This window comes from Tachyglossus aculeatus, chromosome 11, assembly GCF_015852505.1.
Source record: "Tachyglossus aculeatus isolate mTacAcu1 chromosome 11, mTacAcu1.pri, whole genome shotgun sequence".
NCBI lineage: Eukaryota > Metazoa > Chordata > Mammalia > Monotremata > Tachyglossidae > Tachyglossus > Tachyglossus aculeatus.
The window spans coordinates 43,716,282-43,729,352 of record NC_052076.1 but is presented as its reverse complement, the minus strand read 5'-3'; the positions used below and the strand labels follow the sequence as shown (position 1 = coordinate 43,729,352).

The 13,071-nt window shown below is 56.9% G+C and overlaps 1 protein-coding gene across 1 annotated transcript; it reads right to left on the bottom strand.

The window, feature by feature from the left end:
- Positions 1-7,492: 7,492 nt before the first annotated feature.
- Positions 7,493-11,610, bottom strand: FOXF1 (forkhead box F1). The gene is made up of 2 exons (XM_038754503.1): positions 10,701-11,610; positions 7,493-8,113 (listed from the first exon to the last, which is right to left on the bottom strand). Exons 1-2 carry the CDS (start codon positions 11,596-11,598, stop codon positions 7,953-7,955), a joined length of 1,059 nt encoding a protein of 352 aa, XP_038610431.1. The 5' UTR covers positions 11,599-11,610; the 3' UTR covers positions 7,493-7,952.
- Positions 11,611-13,071: the final 1,461 nt, after the last annotated feature.

Genomic DNA, 13,071 nt, shown 5'->3' with positions numbered 1-13,071 from the left:
TCAGCGTTTGAGTGATCCGGAAATTTTTCTGCTGTTTTCCGCAACTTTTATTTCCTTTAAAGTACTGTCATGTACCTTTCTTTATCGTCGTTGTTGACGCCACCGGTACTTATCTCAAGTGGACGGCAGGTGGCGCTCTCTCCATTGGAAGTAAATATGTTTCCCCAGTACAAAAACCTCCTAACCCTTGCAGGTCCGGGGAGGGTCTCAGTTGGTGGGAACCACTGCGGAGCTGTTTGCGGTCTCCTGCTTTCTCTGAAGCTCTCTGCCACAATGACTCCGAGCCAGCCCATAAAACCCGGCAGAGATATACACTCATTCCTGATGCAATTCCCCTTATCAGTTTCTTTGAAATATAAATAAGGCAACAGTAGTTCTCTCCAAGGGACCATCCCGGGTAACGGATGAAGAACAAATTAGAGCCACAGAGCAGCCCCAGGAGAATGCCGTCACTAGCCACAATCTGAGAACCCGTGGCCAACACTTCATCTGCACTCACTTCTCTCCTTGCTGGGCGGGCTTTCCGAAGTGCAAAGGAGTTGCTTCGCCCCTAGAATTGCAGTCGTGGCCTAACCCTCAGGTGAGGGGCACTTTCAGTCAATCAGCCAATTAATCTATCGTATTTACTGGGTGATTACTACATGTAGAGCACTGTACTAAGCGCTTGGGAGAGTACAACAGAATTAGCTGACACGTCCCCTGCCTATAATGAGCTTATATTCTAGAGGACTTGACCCCTATATGGCCCAGAGGATTGCAGGCAGATGAATCCACAGCCAGACATTCTCACCCGGTGGCCATGTCCCCGACATTATTTATTTTGTGTTAGATGCAGCCAGACTGGTCCGACTCCGGGGAATTGATTTGTTTTCTTTGCTGCCCTTCCCCAGACCTGTCCTGCACTTCTGGGTTAGAGCCAGCTGGGCAACCAAGTGGGGGGAGTCAGTGGGGTGGGGGACGGGATTGGGGAGGGGATGCTCTCCCCTAAAGCCGACCTCCACTCACAGGCCTGAGAGAACTGACAATAGGCAAGTCTTCGATCTCTGGTCTCGATATACAAGATAGTACTCTAGCTGTTTCTGTGGTCATGTTGGCCTTGAATTGGTGTCCTTTCCTCTTAGGATGGAATCTCCTAGGGAGTAAGTATTGCATCTTTTATATGTCTGAACAGTGTCTAGTCCCCGAGGGCTTTTAATCAATGGGGCAGAATAATGCAGAATTCTGAGCCCACACTAGATTACATTCCTCCCTGGATCTCATTTTCCTCTGGCTAGAGAACAGTCTAAATAGAGCTCTTGGATCTTGCTCATTTCACTCTTCTGACTTACTGTGCCTAGACCTGTGACTGTTCAGATCACACAGTCAGTGTCAGAGTAGGGACTGAAAGCAGGACTACAGTTACTACCCTGACCAAGGCTTGGAGTAAGGCAAGAGACAATCACAGAGCCCAAAGGCAATGCCCACATAATTAGGAGGTCCAGGGAAAGGCCCAAAGGGCTGTGGGCCTTTGTTTCTTTTTGCCTCTGTGTCTCGCTGGGGCTCCCTCTTCTGTGGTTCAGGGCCTAACACAACAATAAGCTAGACCTTTGGCTAGAGGAAAATGCAGTATCTGGGATGTGCTCCGGATTTTTCCTATCATATCAAACTGAATCAATCAATCAATCAACATTTATTTAGGACTTACTATGTGCAGAGCATTCTACAAATGCTCAGGAGACACATTCCCTTGCCCACATGAGCTTACAGTTTAGAAGGAATCCTAGGCAAACTGTCCAGTAAGTGAGATCCTATCCAGTGGGTGAAGGTCAGGAGAGAGAGAGAGTGAGAGAGAGAGAGAGAGAGAGAGAGAGTCTTATCCTAGGCAGGGCAATAGGGCTCAGAACTAAACTGAGCAGGAGTTTTCCTGGAATGTGAGCAATTCCCATTTGTCAGCCTAGCAGAGAGTGGAGTAGAGTCCATCCCTGCATTTCTGCTATCTGATCTTCTCCCCATCTTAGAACTGACCTGCTGAGCCTTCTCCCCTTAAACAGTGAAGTGATAGTCCAGGAAGTCAATGGGGACCAGAAATTATTTTTCAGAGAGATTCTGAGTAACTTGCATCTACCCCAGTGCTTAGAACAGTGGTTGATACACAGTAAGCACTTAAGAAATACCATGATTATTGTAATCTCATCTTTAAAGATTGTCCCCACATAGTTGCATGTCTTAAAGCTAATGGGGACTCCTTCCCCCACTATATCTCCCACACACACTGGAAATACACCTACCATATCTCTTAGGCTCTGGCTATAAAGAAGGGATTAGAGTCAGGACCCTGGCCTGGCCTTCCGTGGCTCAATCCCCTGATCCAGGTTACAGCCCTCTCACTTCCCGGGACAAGCTTCCGGAAGAGAAATCACAGCAGGGCTAGAAGGAATCTGCAAAGGTCATCTGGTCCATACCGTGGCTCCAGGCAAGACAGCACCTAATCCACTCCTTCATGCTGAAGAGTGAAGAGGTCATCCGCTCCCATCTCTCTCTGGCACCTGTTAGTTGCAGAAGAAAAATAAACAAACAAACAAGTATCTTGACCTTAGCTCCCAGGCTCTGCCCAGCCTCAGCCCACTGGCCAGACCGGATAAAGAGTCCAATCGTTGGCCCCGAAGGCCATAGTCCCCTCCTCACCACTGCCACCATCTCCCCACCTGGCCTTGGCTTTCCCTGGTCCAAAGCAGCAAATGGAGAAGCAGTGTGGCTTAGTGGATAGAGCACGGTCCTGGGAGTCCAAATGACTTGGGTTCTAATCCCGGCTCCTCCACATGTCTGCTGGTGACCTTGGGCAAGTCACTTCACTTCTCTGGGCCTCAGTTACCTCATCTGTAAAATGGGGATTAAGAATGTGAGCCCCAAGTGGGACAGGGAACGAGTCCAACCTGACTGACTTGTATCTACCCCACCACCTAGAACAAGCAGCGTGGCTTAGTGGAAAGAGCCCGGGCTTGGGATTCAGAAGACGTGGGTTCTAATCCCGACTCCGCCACTTGTCCGCTGTGTGACCTTGGGCAAGCCACTTAGCTTCTCTGTGCCTCAGTTACCTCATCTGTAAAATGGGGATTAAGACTGTGAGCCCCATGAGGGACAACCTGATTACCTTGTACCTACTCCAGCGCTTAGAACAGTGTGTGGCATATAGTAAGTGTTTAACAAATACCATAATAATTATTATTATTAATTATTGGCACATGGTAAGCACTTTTATTATTACTATTGTTGTTGTTGTTGTTGTTGTTATTATTATTATGTCATGGGGATCTTTGAACTCAGGACCCGCTATTCTCGTGCTTGTTCCTTTCCTTGGGCGGGACGGGAGGCTGGGAAGCAGGGAATCGTGAATGGTGCCTCCCCAGTCTCCCCACATTGCCCCATAGCCCTCGGCCCCGACGGGTGAGGCCTTTAACACCGCAGGAGAGGAGCTGGGAAGGGGCCGGCGGGCGGTACCGCCCGGAGAATGGGCGCGCCAGAGAGCCGGTACGGAAGCGAGGCTCCTTCCGCGGATGCCACCGCGGACACCGCTCAGGACCCGCGTAGACTCCGCGGCGCTTGTCCGCCGGAGAGCGGCGTCCTGGGACGGGAAAAGAGCGGCCAGGCCTCCTGAACGGGAAATCCCCCAGATCCTCGCAGAGAGGGAATTCCAGGATATGAACTGTAGGATAGCGATAGCTGCCTAAAATCTGGTGGCCAGCAGGACCACCGTTCCAACCATTTGTATATTTACACGCCCCACCGAGGTTACAGACGGGTTGTGTACGTGGTTATTGTTTGTATGGAGTGGCTATACTTGACTTTAAGCATCATTTTGATATATATAGATATATATATCTTTGTAAAACCAAAGTTCATTACATAGCAGGATACGCGCTGGAAATACTATCGCGTCTGGTGCATATGCGTTTGTGTCTAGACCGGTGGGATGTGTATTCGAGAGCTGTGTGTGTGTATGCGTGTGTGTGTGTGTGTGCGACTGTGCCGCGAGCACTCTGGCTATAGGAACCTTGAACACGAATTGGGACGAAGGCAGAGATTGCGTTCACAGCGGAAGCTAGGAAAGGCAGATGGCTCTTTTGAGTCTTCGGGGCCCCGCGTGAAGGACCAGGCCCAGATTGGAGGACGACCCCAAAGACAACTCTCCCGGACCACCGGGATCTTCCTCTCTAGCAGCAGCAGCAACTCCCCTAGGCCGGGTCCTGGTTCAGGTCCCGAAGCCAGACGTCGCTCCCCCGAACCTCTCTCCCCAAACCCAGCCAGGGCCCGAAGGGGCGGCTCCACGCGCGCTCTCTCTCTCGCCGTGGGGAGGCCCCAGAGCTCTGCCAATCTGTGCGGGAGCCGCGTCCACTCGGGTCTCCACCGGGTGTGAACCTGGCCGCTGGGACACTCGAGAAGCTGCAGAATGTATCTGTCTTTCCATAACCCACCAAAGTGGGGGTCAAGTAAAGACAAAAGAGGGAAGAGAGGGAGAGAAATGCGAGCAGAGGTGTGTGTTTGTGTGTATGTGCGTGGGTCTGTGGAGAAGGGGAGAGATGTAGAGTTGAGACGGGCACCAGACTGGCACACAACTTTTATTTTGGAGTTTTTTTCCTTTGGTGTGTGTGTGTGTGTTGGGTGGGGGTGGTGAATTTGGAGATGCGGAGGAGGGAAGGGGAGTCTTTACAATTTAAGAGAGTCCTTAAAATTTCCAGGATGAAGGCTATTTTCTTCCCATCGGACTTCATCGCCCCATCCCAAACAGCCTGCCCGTGGCTAGGGAAAGCGGCGCATTATGACAATTAGCGAGGGCTTGTGAGGAGCGAAGAGCGCAGAGAGGGCAGCGGGGAGCGGAGAGAAGGCAGAGGGGCGCAGGGAGCGGAGAGTGGAGAGAGGAGAGCGGAGGGCAGAGAGAGGGGAGGGGAGAGAGGGCAGCGGGGCGTAGGGAGTAGAGAGCGGAAAGAGGGGAGCGGAGAACAGGGACAGGAGAGTGGAGAGAGGGAAGCGGGGTGAGGGTGCGGAGAGAGGAGAGAGGTCAGTGGGGTGCAGGGAGAGGAGAGACGGGAGCGGAGAGCAGGGAGTGGAGAGAGGGGAGCAGAGAGCGGGAAGAGGAGAGTGGAGAGAGGGCAGCGGGGTGCAGGGACAGGAGAGGGGAATGAGAGGATCGGAGCGCGGAGAGTGGACAGAGGAGATGGGGGAGAGGAGAGAGTTGAACGGGGCGCAGGGAGTGGAGAGAGGGGAGCGGAGAGCAGGAAGAGGAGAGCTGAGAGAGGGCAGCGGGGTGCAGGGAGCCGAGAGAGGAGAGAGGGGAGCGGGGCGCAGGGAGAGGAGAGCGGGAAGTGGGGCTGGGAGAGAGGCGCAGACAGACAGCCGGGAGCTGGGAGCCGGGAGCCAGGCGAGAGGAGCGGGCCGCGGGGCAGGGAGAAGGGAGCAGGGAGTCGGGGACAGGGGAGCGGGGAGCGGGGCCTGGCCAGCGGGGCGGGAAAAGGGTCGCTCGCATTGCGCTGCTCCTTTATCTCGGTTTTATAGACAGCTGTTTGTTTGGGGCATTAATTGCCCAGGCGGGTTTATTGATAATTTTGATGTAACAGAGCCCCGGAGAAATTACCCCCATGTCAAAAATGTCAAGTTTGAGAGGAACCAGGTTCAGGAGCTCACGACCCCGAGACAGGGAGAAACTGCGGTGGGTCTCAACGCGGGAATCCAACAACATGAACTTTATTTTGTTTGTTTAACGGGGGAGGCCAGGGGGGCTAGGAAAGGGGGAAAGGGGTGGCGGGGGGTGGGGAAGCGACTATTGGAAGACAAGGTGCTTTGTTTTTTGTTTTGTTTTTCCAGAAGGAAAAATACTGTGATTCAGGGGAAAGGAGCTTTTTCTGCCTTCCTAGCTCCGGCTCCTGCTGACCTCTCATCGCCCAGTTTTGGAGGTCTTGGGGACGGGGGGCACTAAAAGAGAAGTAGAGATTTACCTCTAAGGGGAAATCAGCTTTCCTCCAATAAAGAAACTCGAATGTCTTGTGAGTTTAAAGGGGGGAAGGGAGATGAAGGGCGGGGGAGAGAAAAGAAAAGAAGGAAATTCCGCCCCGACTAGATTTCAGTTTTTCCCAAACTGCTTGCAGTTGTTTCCTGGGTGCGTGAGAGAAAGACTATTTCTTTTAAGGCAGGGATAGAGGACTGGGAAGTAGCAGCCGCCAAGAATAATAGTCGCCCTTTTCAAGATTTCACTGAGATGTGATATGACGAGGAAGTCGGAAGATCTTCGCAAAACAGAATCGCCCAGATCGAAAGCCTGGAGGTCCTTGGGGGAGGGAGCGAGGGGGTGAGGTCCTGCCCTGTCCTGTCTTGCCCTGCCCTGCCTAACTGTGGGGAGGTGAGATAGTCTAAAATGCCACTCCCGGTGCAACACTCATGCTATTTTATTTACCGTTTATACAAGTGTGAAGACCATGTACAAATGTCATACATGTTTTATTTTTGTTCTTTTTTAAGAAAAAAAGTACACAAAGGGGCAAAACGTCATTAATTACCATTTTATACAGTGCAGAAGGAAACTTAAAATAGGTGTCACAAAGGCTGCCCCTAAGCAGCCAAAATACAAAAAAGGAAAAAAAAATAGTCCTTCATTATATATATATTTATATAAAACATATGGAGATTTGTTTTTACACAAATTGATCTTCGTTTCAAATTTACAATGGCTATCTAAAAAAAATTCTACACGGCAAATATTGCCAACAAAGTACACCATTCAATACTGATAAACGGAGCCTACGTGGTGTTTCGATTATTAGCAAAAAAAGTAGAATAAATAACAGGATGAGCCTTGCTATTTTATTTTCTTTAAAAAAGTGCCTTAATCTCTCTGTGTCACGGCGATCCTGAATTCACTTTGGAATGAATCACTTCTTAGTCCTTGCATAGCGCTGATTTTCAGCCTCCAGAGCCCAACAGTCAGTCTTGGACCAGAAAGTTTACAGTAGAGTTCGGGAAATAGTTGTTTCGTGAACGGTTAAAAAAAAATTAAGAACACACGCACAAAAAACCCCCACACAAAAATGGAAGAGTTGAAGAGGCTGGAGAAGAGCCGAAAAAGGAAAAGACAGAGGCACATCGGTACAGAGTCACGTCTTTGGCTTGTTGGGTTTTTGTTTTGGGGGAGTTGTTTTTTGTTTTTTTGTTTTTTTACAGGCTAGCAGTGGCATCGGAAATAGATAGGGCCCGTAGGATCCATTCGCGGTCCGTCTAAAGGTAACCTGGGCGGGCTTGGGGGTGGGAAGGGGGGAGATACCGCCGACGCGGTGCTCTGAGTCTTGCGCTTTCCAAAATATTCTTTCCAAGACAAAACGAAAGATAAATATTCAACCCCCAAATAAAGTCCTTGATAATGATTGAATCGCACTTGTTTGTTCTCTTTTCTTCCTTCCTTCCTCCCTCCCTTCCTTCTTTCTTTCCTTTCTCTTTCTCTTTCCTTCTCTCTTTCTTTCCCTTTCTTTCTTTCCTTTCTTTCCTTGCTTCTTTCTTCCCTTGTTTCTTTCTTTCCCTCTTCCTCTAAAGGTGGTCAGAGAAAAGGGTTAAAAACAAATCAGCAGAATTCGGGTTTGGGGGTTGGGGGAGTCCCCGAACACATCACCTTCCCGTCTGGGCCCAGCGGGGCGGGCTCGAGTCAACAACCGTTTCTTGGATTTTTGCAGTTGGTTTAGATATCCCAATCGATACCGAAATGAAGACTGGGGGAGAGGGGAACCCTAATGTCAGTGTTCGCCACAACCCTGGATCATTATTGGTCGAGCTCGTGTTCGCCTTGCCCAAAGGGTCCGATTATTTCCCTATGCAGATGGCTTATACCTCAAGAATAAATCGTTTCTCGTCTAGTGTTCGGTCGGAGGCCCTCCCGGCTTCACCGCAGGGGCGTTTTGTGTCGCGACTGGGTCCCCGCAGGGCTCCCTCCGTCATCACATCACGCAAGGCTTGATATCCTGGTAGGTCACTTGTTGGTGATAGTAAGATCCGCTGCTCGCTGAATGCATCGAGGAGGAAGCCATGGCGTTGAAAGAGAAGACGAACTCCTTTCGGTCGCACATGCTAGGGGACTGGGAGTGATACCGGGGGATGCCTAGAATGGCGAGGAAATAGAAAGAGATGTAAATTCGGCTATAAGGACGCGGCTCAGGGGAAGCATTCCCCTCCCTCCCCGCCCCCAGTCTCCTAACTCCCAACCCCTTCCCGTCCCCGGGATTTCCCAGGATGGGGCAAGCAAGCAGGCGTGAGGGAGGGTACGGGAGCAAAGGGCAGGACCACTTCGGGGGCAGGAGGGAAAGGGGGAGCTTGTGCACCCCCCACCAGCCCTTCTGTCCCTCCGCCCCTCTGCCCCTCCACCCCTCTGCCCCTCCACCGCTCCTGACCCTCCGCTCCTCTGCCCGCATCCTCCGCCCCTGGTTTGGGTTTTGCGCTGAAAGCAGGTGGCCTGAGGCGGGGGGAACGTTTCACCCTGTCCCTCGCCCCTTATCCTCCAGGGGACTGTACTTTTAAAAGAAATAATAAGATGCCCGAGAAGCTTGAATTATCCCTGGGTAAATCTGTCTCCGAAATGAATTGGAGGGAAACGTCATTCGGGCCCCAGCTCCCAGCGCTGGGAGTTCCCCTCCTGCCGCGCCTCCTGCTCTCTCCATCCCGGGGGGCTGGACTCTGGGCTAGTCGGGGCCCAGGTTGGGTGGGGGGGTCAAGGAAGACAGAGCAGCCTCCCCCAGCCATTCCCCTTACCTGCCCCGGGGGTCTCGCTGCCTGATGTGGGGACCTCCCTAGTGAGTCCCAGGCCCTGGGCCATGGACGAGGAAGATGGGAGAGGGCATTCTAGAAGGACGAAGGGAGCAGTCAAGAGGCGGTGGGGCGGGGTGGGTTGGGCCGGTGGGTTGGGTGGGGTGAGGCAGCCATTTTTGGGTCTTTTCAAGTAGAACGATGAGAGACGACAGCACAAAGTGCAGCCCGGATAGTGTCGGCCGGACGGGGCGGGGAAGGCCGGACGGGAGAGGCGGGGGCCGGGGATTCTTGGCTTCCCTGATTGGGTTCTGGGCCGGGGCCGGAGGCCGGGGCAGCGCTGGCCAAGCCGAGACCACCTCGGCCTCCCTCTCCTTCGGCCCGTTACTGGAGGGCAGGGCTAAGCCTCGGCCTAACTCCGGAGTAAGGGTGGCCGGCCTCCAAGAAACTGGCCCGCACTTTCAGCGGCAGGCCACCCTTGGCTTGGCTTTCCGAAACGGCCCGGGGATGTTGGCTTGATTTATTCCCCCTCATTCTGGGGCCTGGAGTCTCCTTTTTGAGGACAGGCCTTTGCAGGCTGGAGAGCTGAGCGGGCCAGCTCCAGGCCCAACCCCAGGCCCAGGGCAGCAGCAGCCCGTTGCTTCTCTCCCCCAGGATGGCTTCGGCCGCCTGGCACCACACTGGTCACCCTTGGGAGTGCCCTCTGACCCCGGAATGCGCTAGAGCCCGCCCCTTCCAAGCCCGTCTCCACGGCTCCCGGGGGCCTGACTGCGCTGGAGATCCCTTCTCCCATCCGGCCGGGCCCCAGCCCTGGGCCAGCCGCTTCGGTCCCCCCCCCGCCTGACGGCTCAGATCGGCCAGGCCTTTCGGCGAGCCGGGCAGCGGGTCTTCCGGCTGCCGAGCTGAGGTTGGGGCAGCGGGCAACGAGCAGCGGGCGGCGAGAGGCCCTGAGCTCCGCCTCCCCTTCTGCCGCTGGCCCCGCTTTCTCGGGTCTTTTCCCCCTGCAGTCAGGAGACCCTGGAAGGCCAGCGGGTTCCGACTCCGGCCCTTTGCAGAGATTCGGAAGGGCACCGGGTCCTTAAAACTCCGGGCAGAGTCGGGCCCCGAGCAGGAAGAGCTGGGGGCCGGGAAGGGGGTGGAGGGCTCGGAACTAGGTCGCGGACCCAGAGGCTGCTGCTACTCGACTTTAGGTCGATGGGAAGAGGGAGCGGTGAAGGTGGACAAGCTAAGGAGGCGTGGAGTTTGAGCGCGAGGGGTGCTTTTGGGGTGTGTGTGTGTGTGTCGGGGGGGGGGGGGTGTGCGCTGATGTGTGTACACACAGCACATACACATCCCCACCCACGCATATCTGGACTTGTGTCCAGATGGCTTGCGTGCATTTAGGCCCACGCACACGACAGGCGCGCACGCACACACATATACACACGCACACACACACACTCACGTAGATGTCATCAGAGTGTGCTGACAGGTTGGGTGCTTAGGGACCAATAGGACCCCCCCCCCCCCCCGCACCCGCACCCAAGACCCTCGGTGAGACCCTCCTCCTCTCCAGGCCAGTTCTTCCCTGTTTCCTCGTCTCCCTCCCCATGCCCCCCCCCCCCCCACCACCACCATTGGAGAAGCAGCGTGGCTCAGGGGAAAGAGCCCGGGCTTTGGAGTCAGAGGTCACGGGTTCAAATCCCCACTCCACCAATTGTCAGCTGTGTGACTTTGGGCAAGTCACTTCACTTCTCTGGGCCTGTTACCTCATCTGTAAAACGGGGATTAAAGCTGCGACCCCCACCGTGGGACAACGTGATCACCTTGTAACCTCCCCAGCGCTTAGAACAGCGCTTTGCACATAGTAAGCGCTTAACAAATACCATTGTTATCCGGCCCCTCCCGAGAGGGGCTGTCTTCCTCCCCCCTCCATCCCGCCCACCCTACTCGGGCCCCCAGCTCACCCTGCAGCTCGGCGGCGGCGTTGTGGCTGTTCTGGTGCAGGTAGGGCTGGTCTAGGGAGTGCGTGGAGAGGCTGGACGACAGGGGGTTGGCGGCGGGGTTGCAGGGGGACAGGGGCTGCTGCTTGATGTAGGAGGCGCCGCTGTTGAGGGCGGCCGAGGCGGAGGGCGGCCAGGCGGAGGCGGAGCCCGAGTAGACGGAGTGAGGCTCCATGACCCCGCCGCCGGCCAGCAGCGGGGAGGCGGGCACCGAGCTCTCGTGGTGCGGGTAGTCGGCGCCGGCCGAGCCCGCGCAGCTGCCCATGTACGAGTGGCCCCCGTTGGCGGGCAGGTGGGGCACGGAGTGTCCGGCCAGCCCCATGCCGTCCACGTTGGCCGGCAAGTGGCCGTTCATCATGCCGAGGCCCCCTTCCAGGGCCAGGCTGTTGGGCGGGCAGGAGATGCCCCCGGCCGAGCCCTGGAAGCCGTAGGTGTCCGGGAGGTGGTTGAAGCCCAGCCCGTTCATCATGCTGTACATGGGCTTGAGCGCCTGACACTTCCTCCTGAAGCCGCGGGGCCGGCGGCGGAACGAGCCCTCCTCGAACATGAACTCGCTGGCCGGGTCGATGGTCCAGTAGTGGCCCTTGCCCGGGCGGCCCAGGCCCTTGGGCAGCTTGATGAAGCACTCGTTGAGCGACAGGTTGTGGCGCACCGAGTTCTTCCAGCCCTGGTAGGAGCCGCGGAAGAAGGGGAAGCGGCTCTGCAGGAACTGGTAGATCTCGCTGAGGGTCAGCCGCTTGGTGGGCGAGCTCTGGATGGCCATGACGATCAGGGCGATGTACGAGTAGGGCGGCTTCTCCGGCCGGCGGATCCCGGCGTTGGTCTTCTTGGCTTTGGAGGTGGTGGACGAGGCGGGGTCCATGGCCGGGCCGCCGCCGCCGCCGCCTCCTCCTCCTCCTCCGCCGCCGCCGCCGCCTCCGCCTCCTCCTCCTCCTCCTCCTCCGCCTCCTCCTCCTCCGCCGCCGCCGCCGCCGCCTCCGCTGTGGCCGCCGTGATGCTGCTGCTTCTCCGGGACCGAGGACATCGGGTGGCCGGTCCCGCCGCCGCCGCTGCCGCCGCTGCTCTGCGCGGAGGAGGAGGAGGGAGGAGGAGGTGGAGGAGGAGGAGGAGGGGGCTGCGAGGAGGGAGCCGGCTGCACCTCTGCCGTCATCTGCAGCAACTTTTCCAAAGCGGTCGGCGGCTCCCCCTCCCCCCAACCCCCCGCCCCCACTCCTCCCCCGAGGAACGCTCTCCCTCTGCTGGGGGCGGTCGCCGTTCCTTCCCTCCCTCCCTCCCTCCCACTCTCTCTCTCTCTCTCTCTCTCTCTCTCTCTCTCTCTCTCTCTCTCTCTCTCTCTCCACCCCCTTCTCTGCTCTCCCCCCCCCCTTGCCCAGAAACTCAGGACCCCAGCAGGGCGGGGTGGGGGGTGGGATTGGGGGTAGGGGGGTGGAGGGGGACTGCGGAGCCGGGGGCAGCGGACAGCCGCTTTCCAGCCCGGGAGGCCCGGAGGAGCCCGCTTGATTTCGGGGGAGGGGTCCGGCCGGGGGAGGGGTCTCCGATGGGCGCGGAGGAGCCGAGTCGGCCGGGGCCTTCCTCCTCCTCCGTCCTTCAGCGCCGCTGCCCGCGGGAGCCGCCGCCGGTCATAGCAGTAGGTCCGCTGGGCGGACTCTGCCCCGCCGGGGGAGATGTCCGGAGCCTCTTGACAGTCAGACGTAAGAAGCCGGAGGAGCTCCCCTCCCCACCCACCCCCGGCCCCTAGCCCAGCGCCGGTGGGCACTTAAAGGGACCTTCACACAGTCCTTCCCCGCCCCCCCCAATCCACCCCACCCCCTGCGCCCGGGGGCCGTGGCTCCTCGCCAGTCCCGCCTTCCCCTTCCCATCTTTCCAGGCTACGGTCAATGCGCGCGGGCTTCCCCTCGCCCCCCAGTCCCTGCCCAGAGCCTTCTCCCCCCTTTCCCCTCTCCCCCCTGTCCGTGCTCAGCTCCCCCGACTTTTCCCCTCGCCCCCCGGTCCATGCCCAGTGCCCGTTCCCCCCCTTTCCCCTCGCCCCCTGGTCCGTGTCCAGCTTCCTCCCCCTGCCCCTCGCTCCCCGGTTTGTGCCCAGCGCAGGCCCCCCTTCCCCTCAATCAATCGTATTTATTGAGCGTTTATTGTGTGCAGAGCACTGTACTAAGCGCTTGGGAAGTACAAGTTGCCCCCCCCCCTTTCCCGGTCAGTCAGGCCGGGCGGGAAATGCGGAGCCCGCGAGGCCCTCCCTCTCCGAGCCTCTCCCTGCCCATCTCCCCGGACCGACCTGGGCATCTCCCTCCCAAACTTCCCAGACCCTGGGACCGAGGACACCCCCTGCCTCGCCCCC

What these genes read in the sequence shown, in the direction of transcription:
- FOXF1 (XM_038754503.1), bottom strand. Translation starts at nt 11,598, where the DNA reads ATGGACCCCGCCTCGTCCACCACCTCCAAAGCCAAGAAGACCAACGCC. An exon ending in CGCCGCCGCCGAGCTGCAGG is followed by an intron (nt 8,114 to 10,700) that starts GTGAGCTGGGGG and finishes TCGCCATTCTAG; the next exon opens with GCATCCCCCGGTATCACTCC.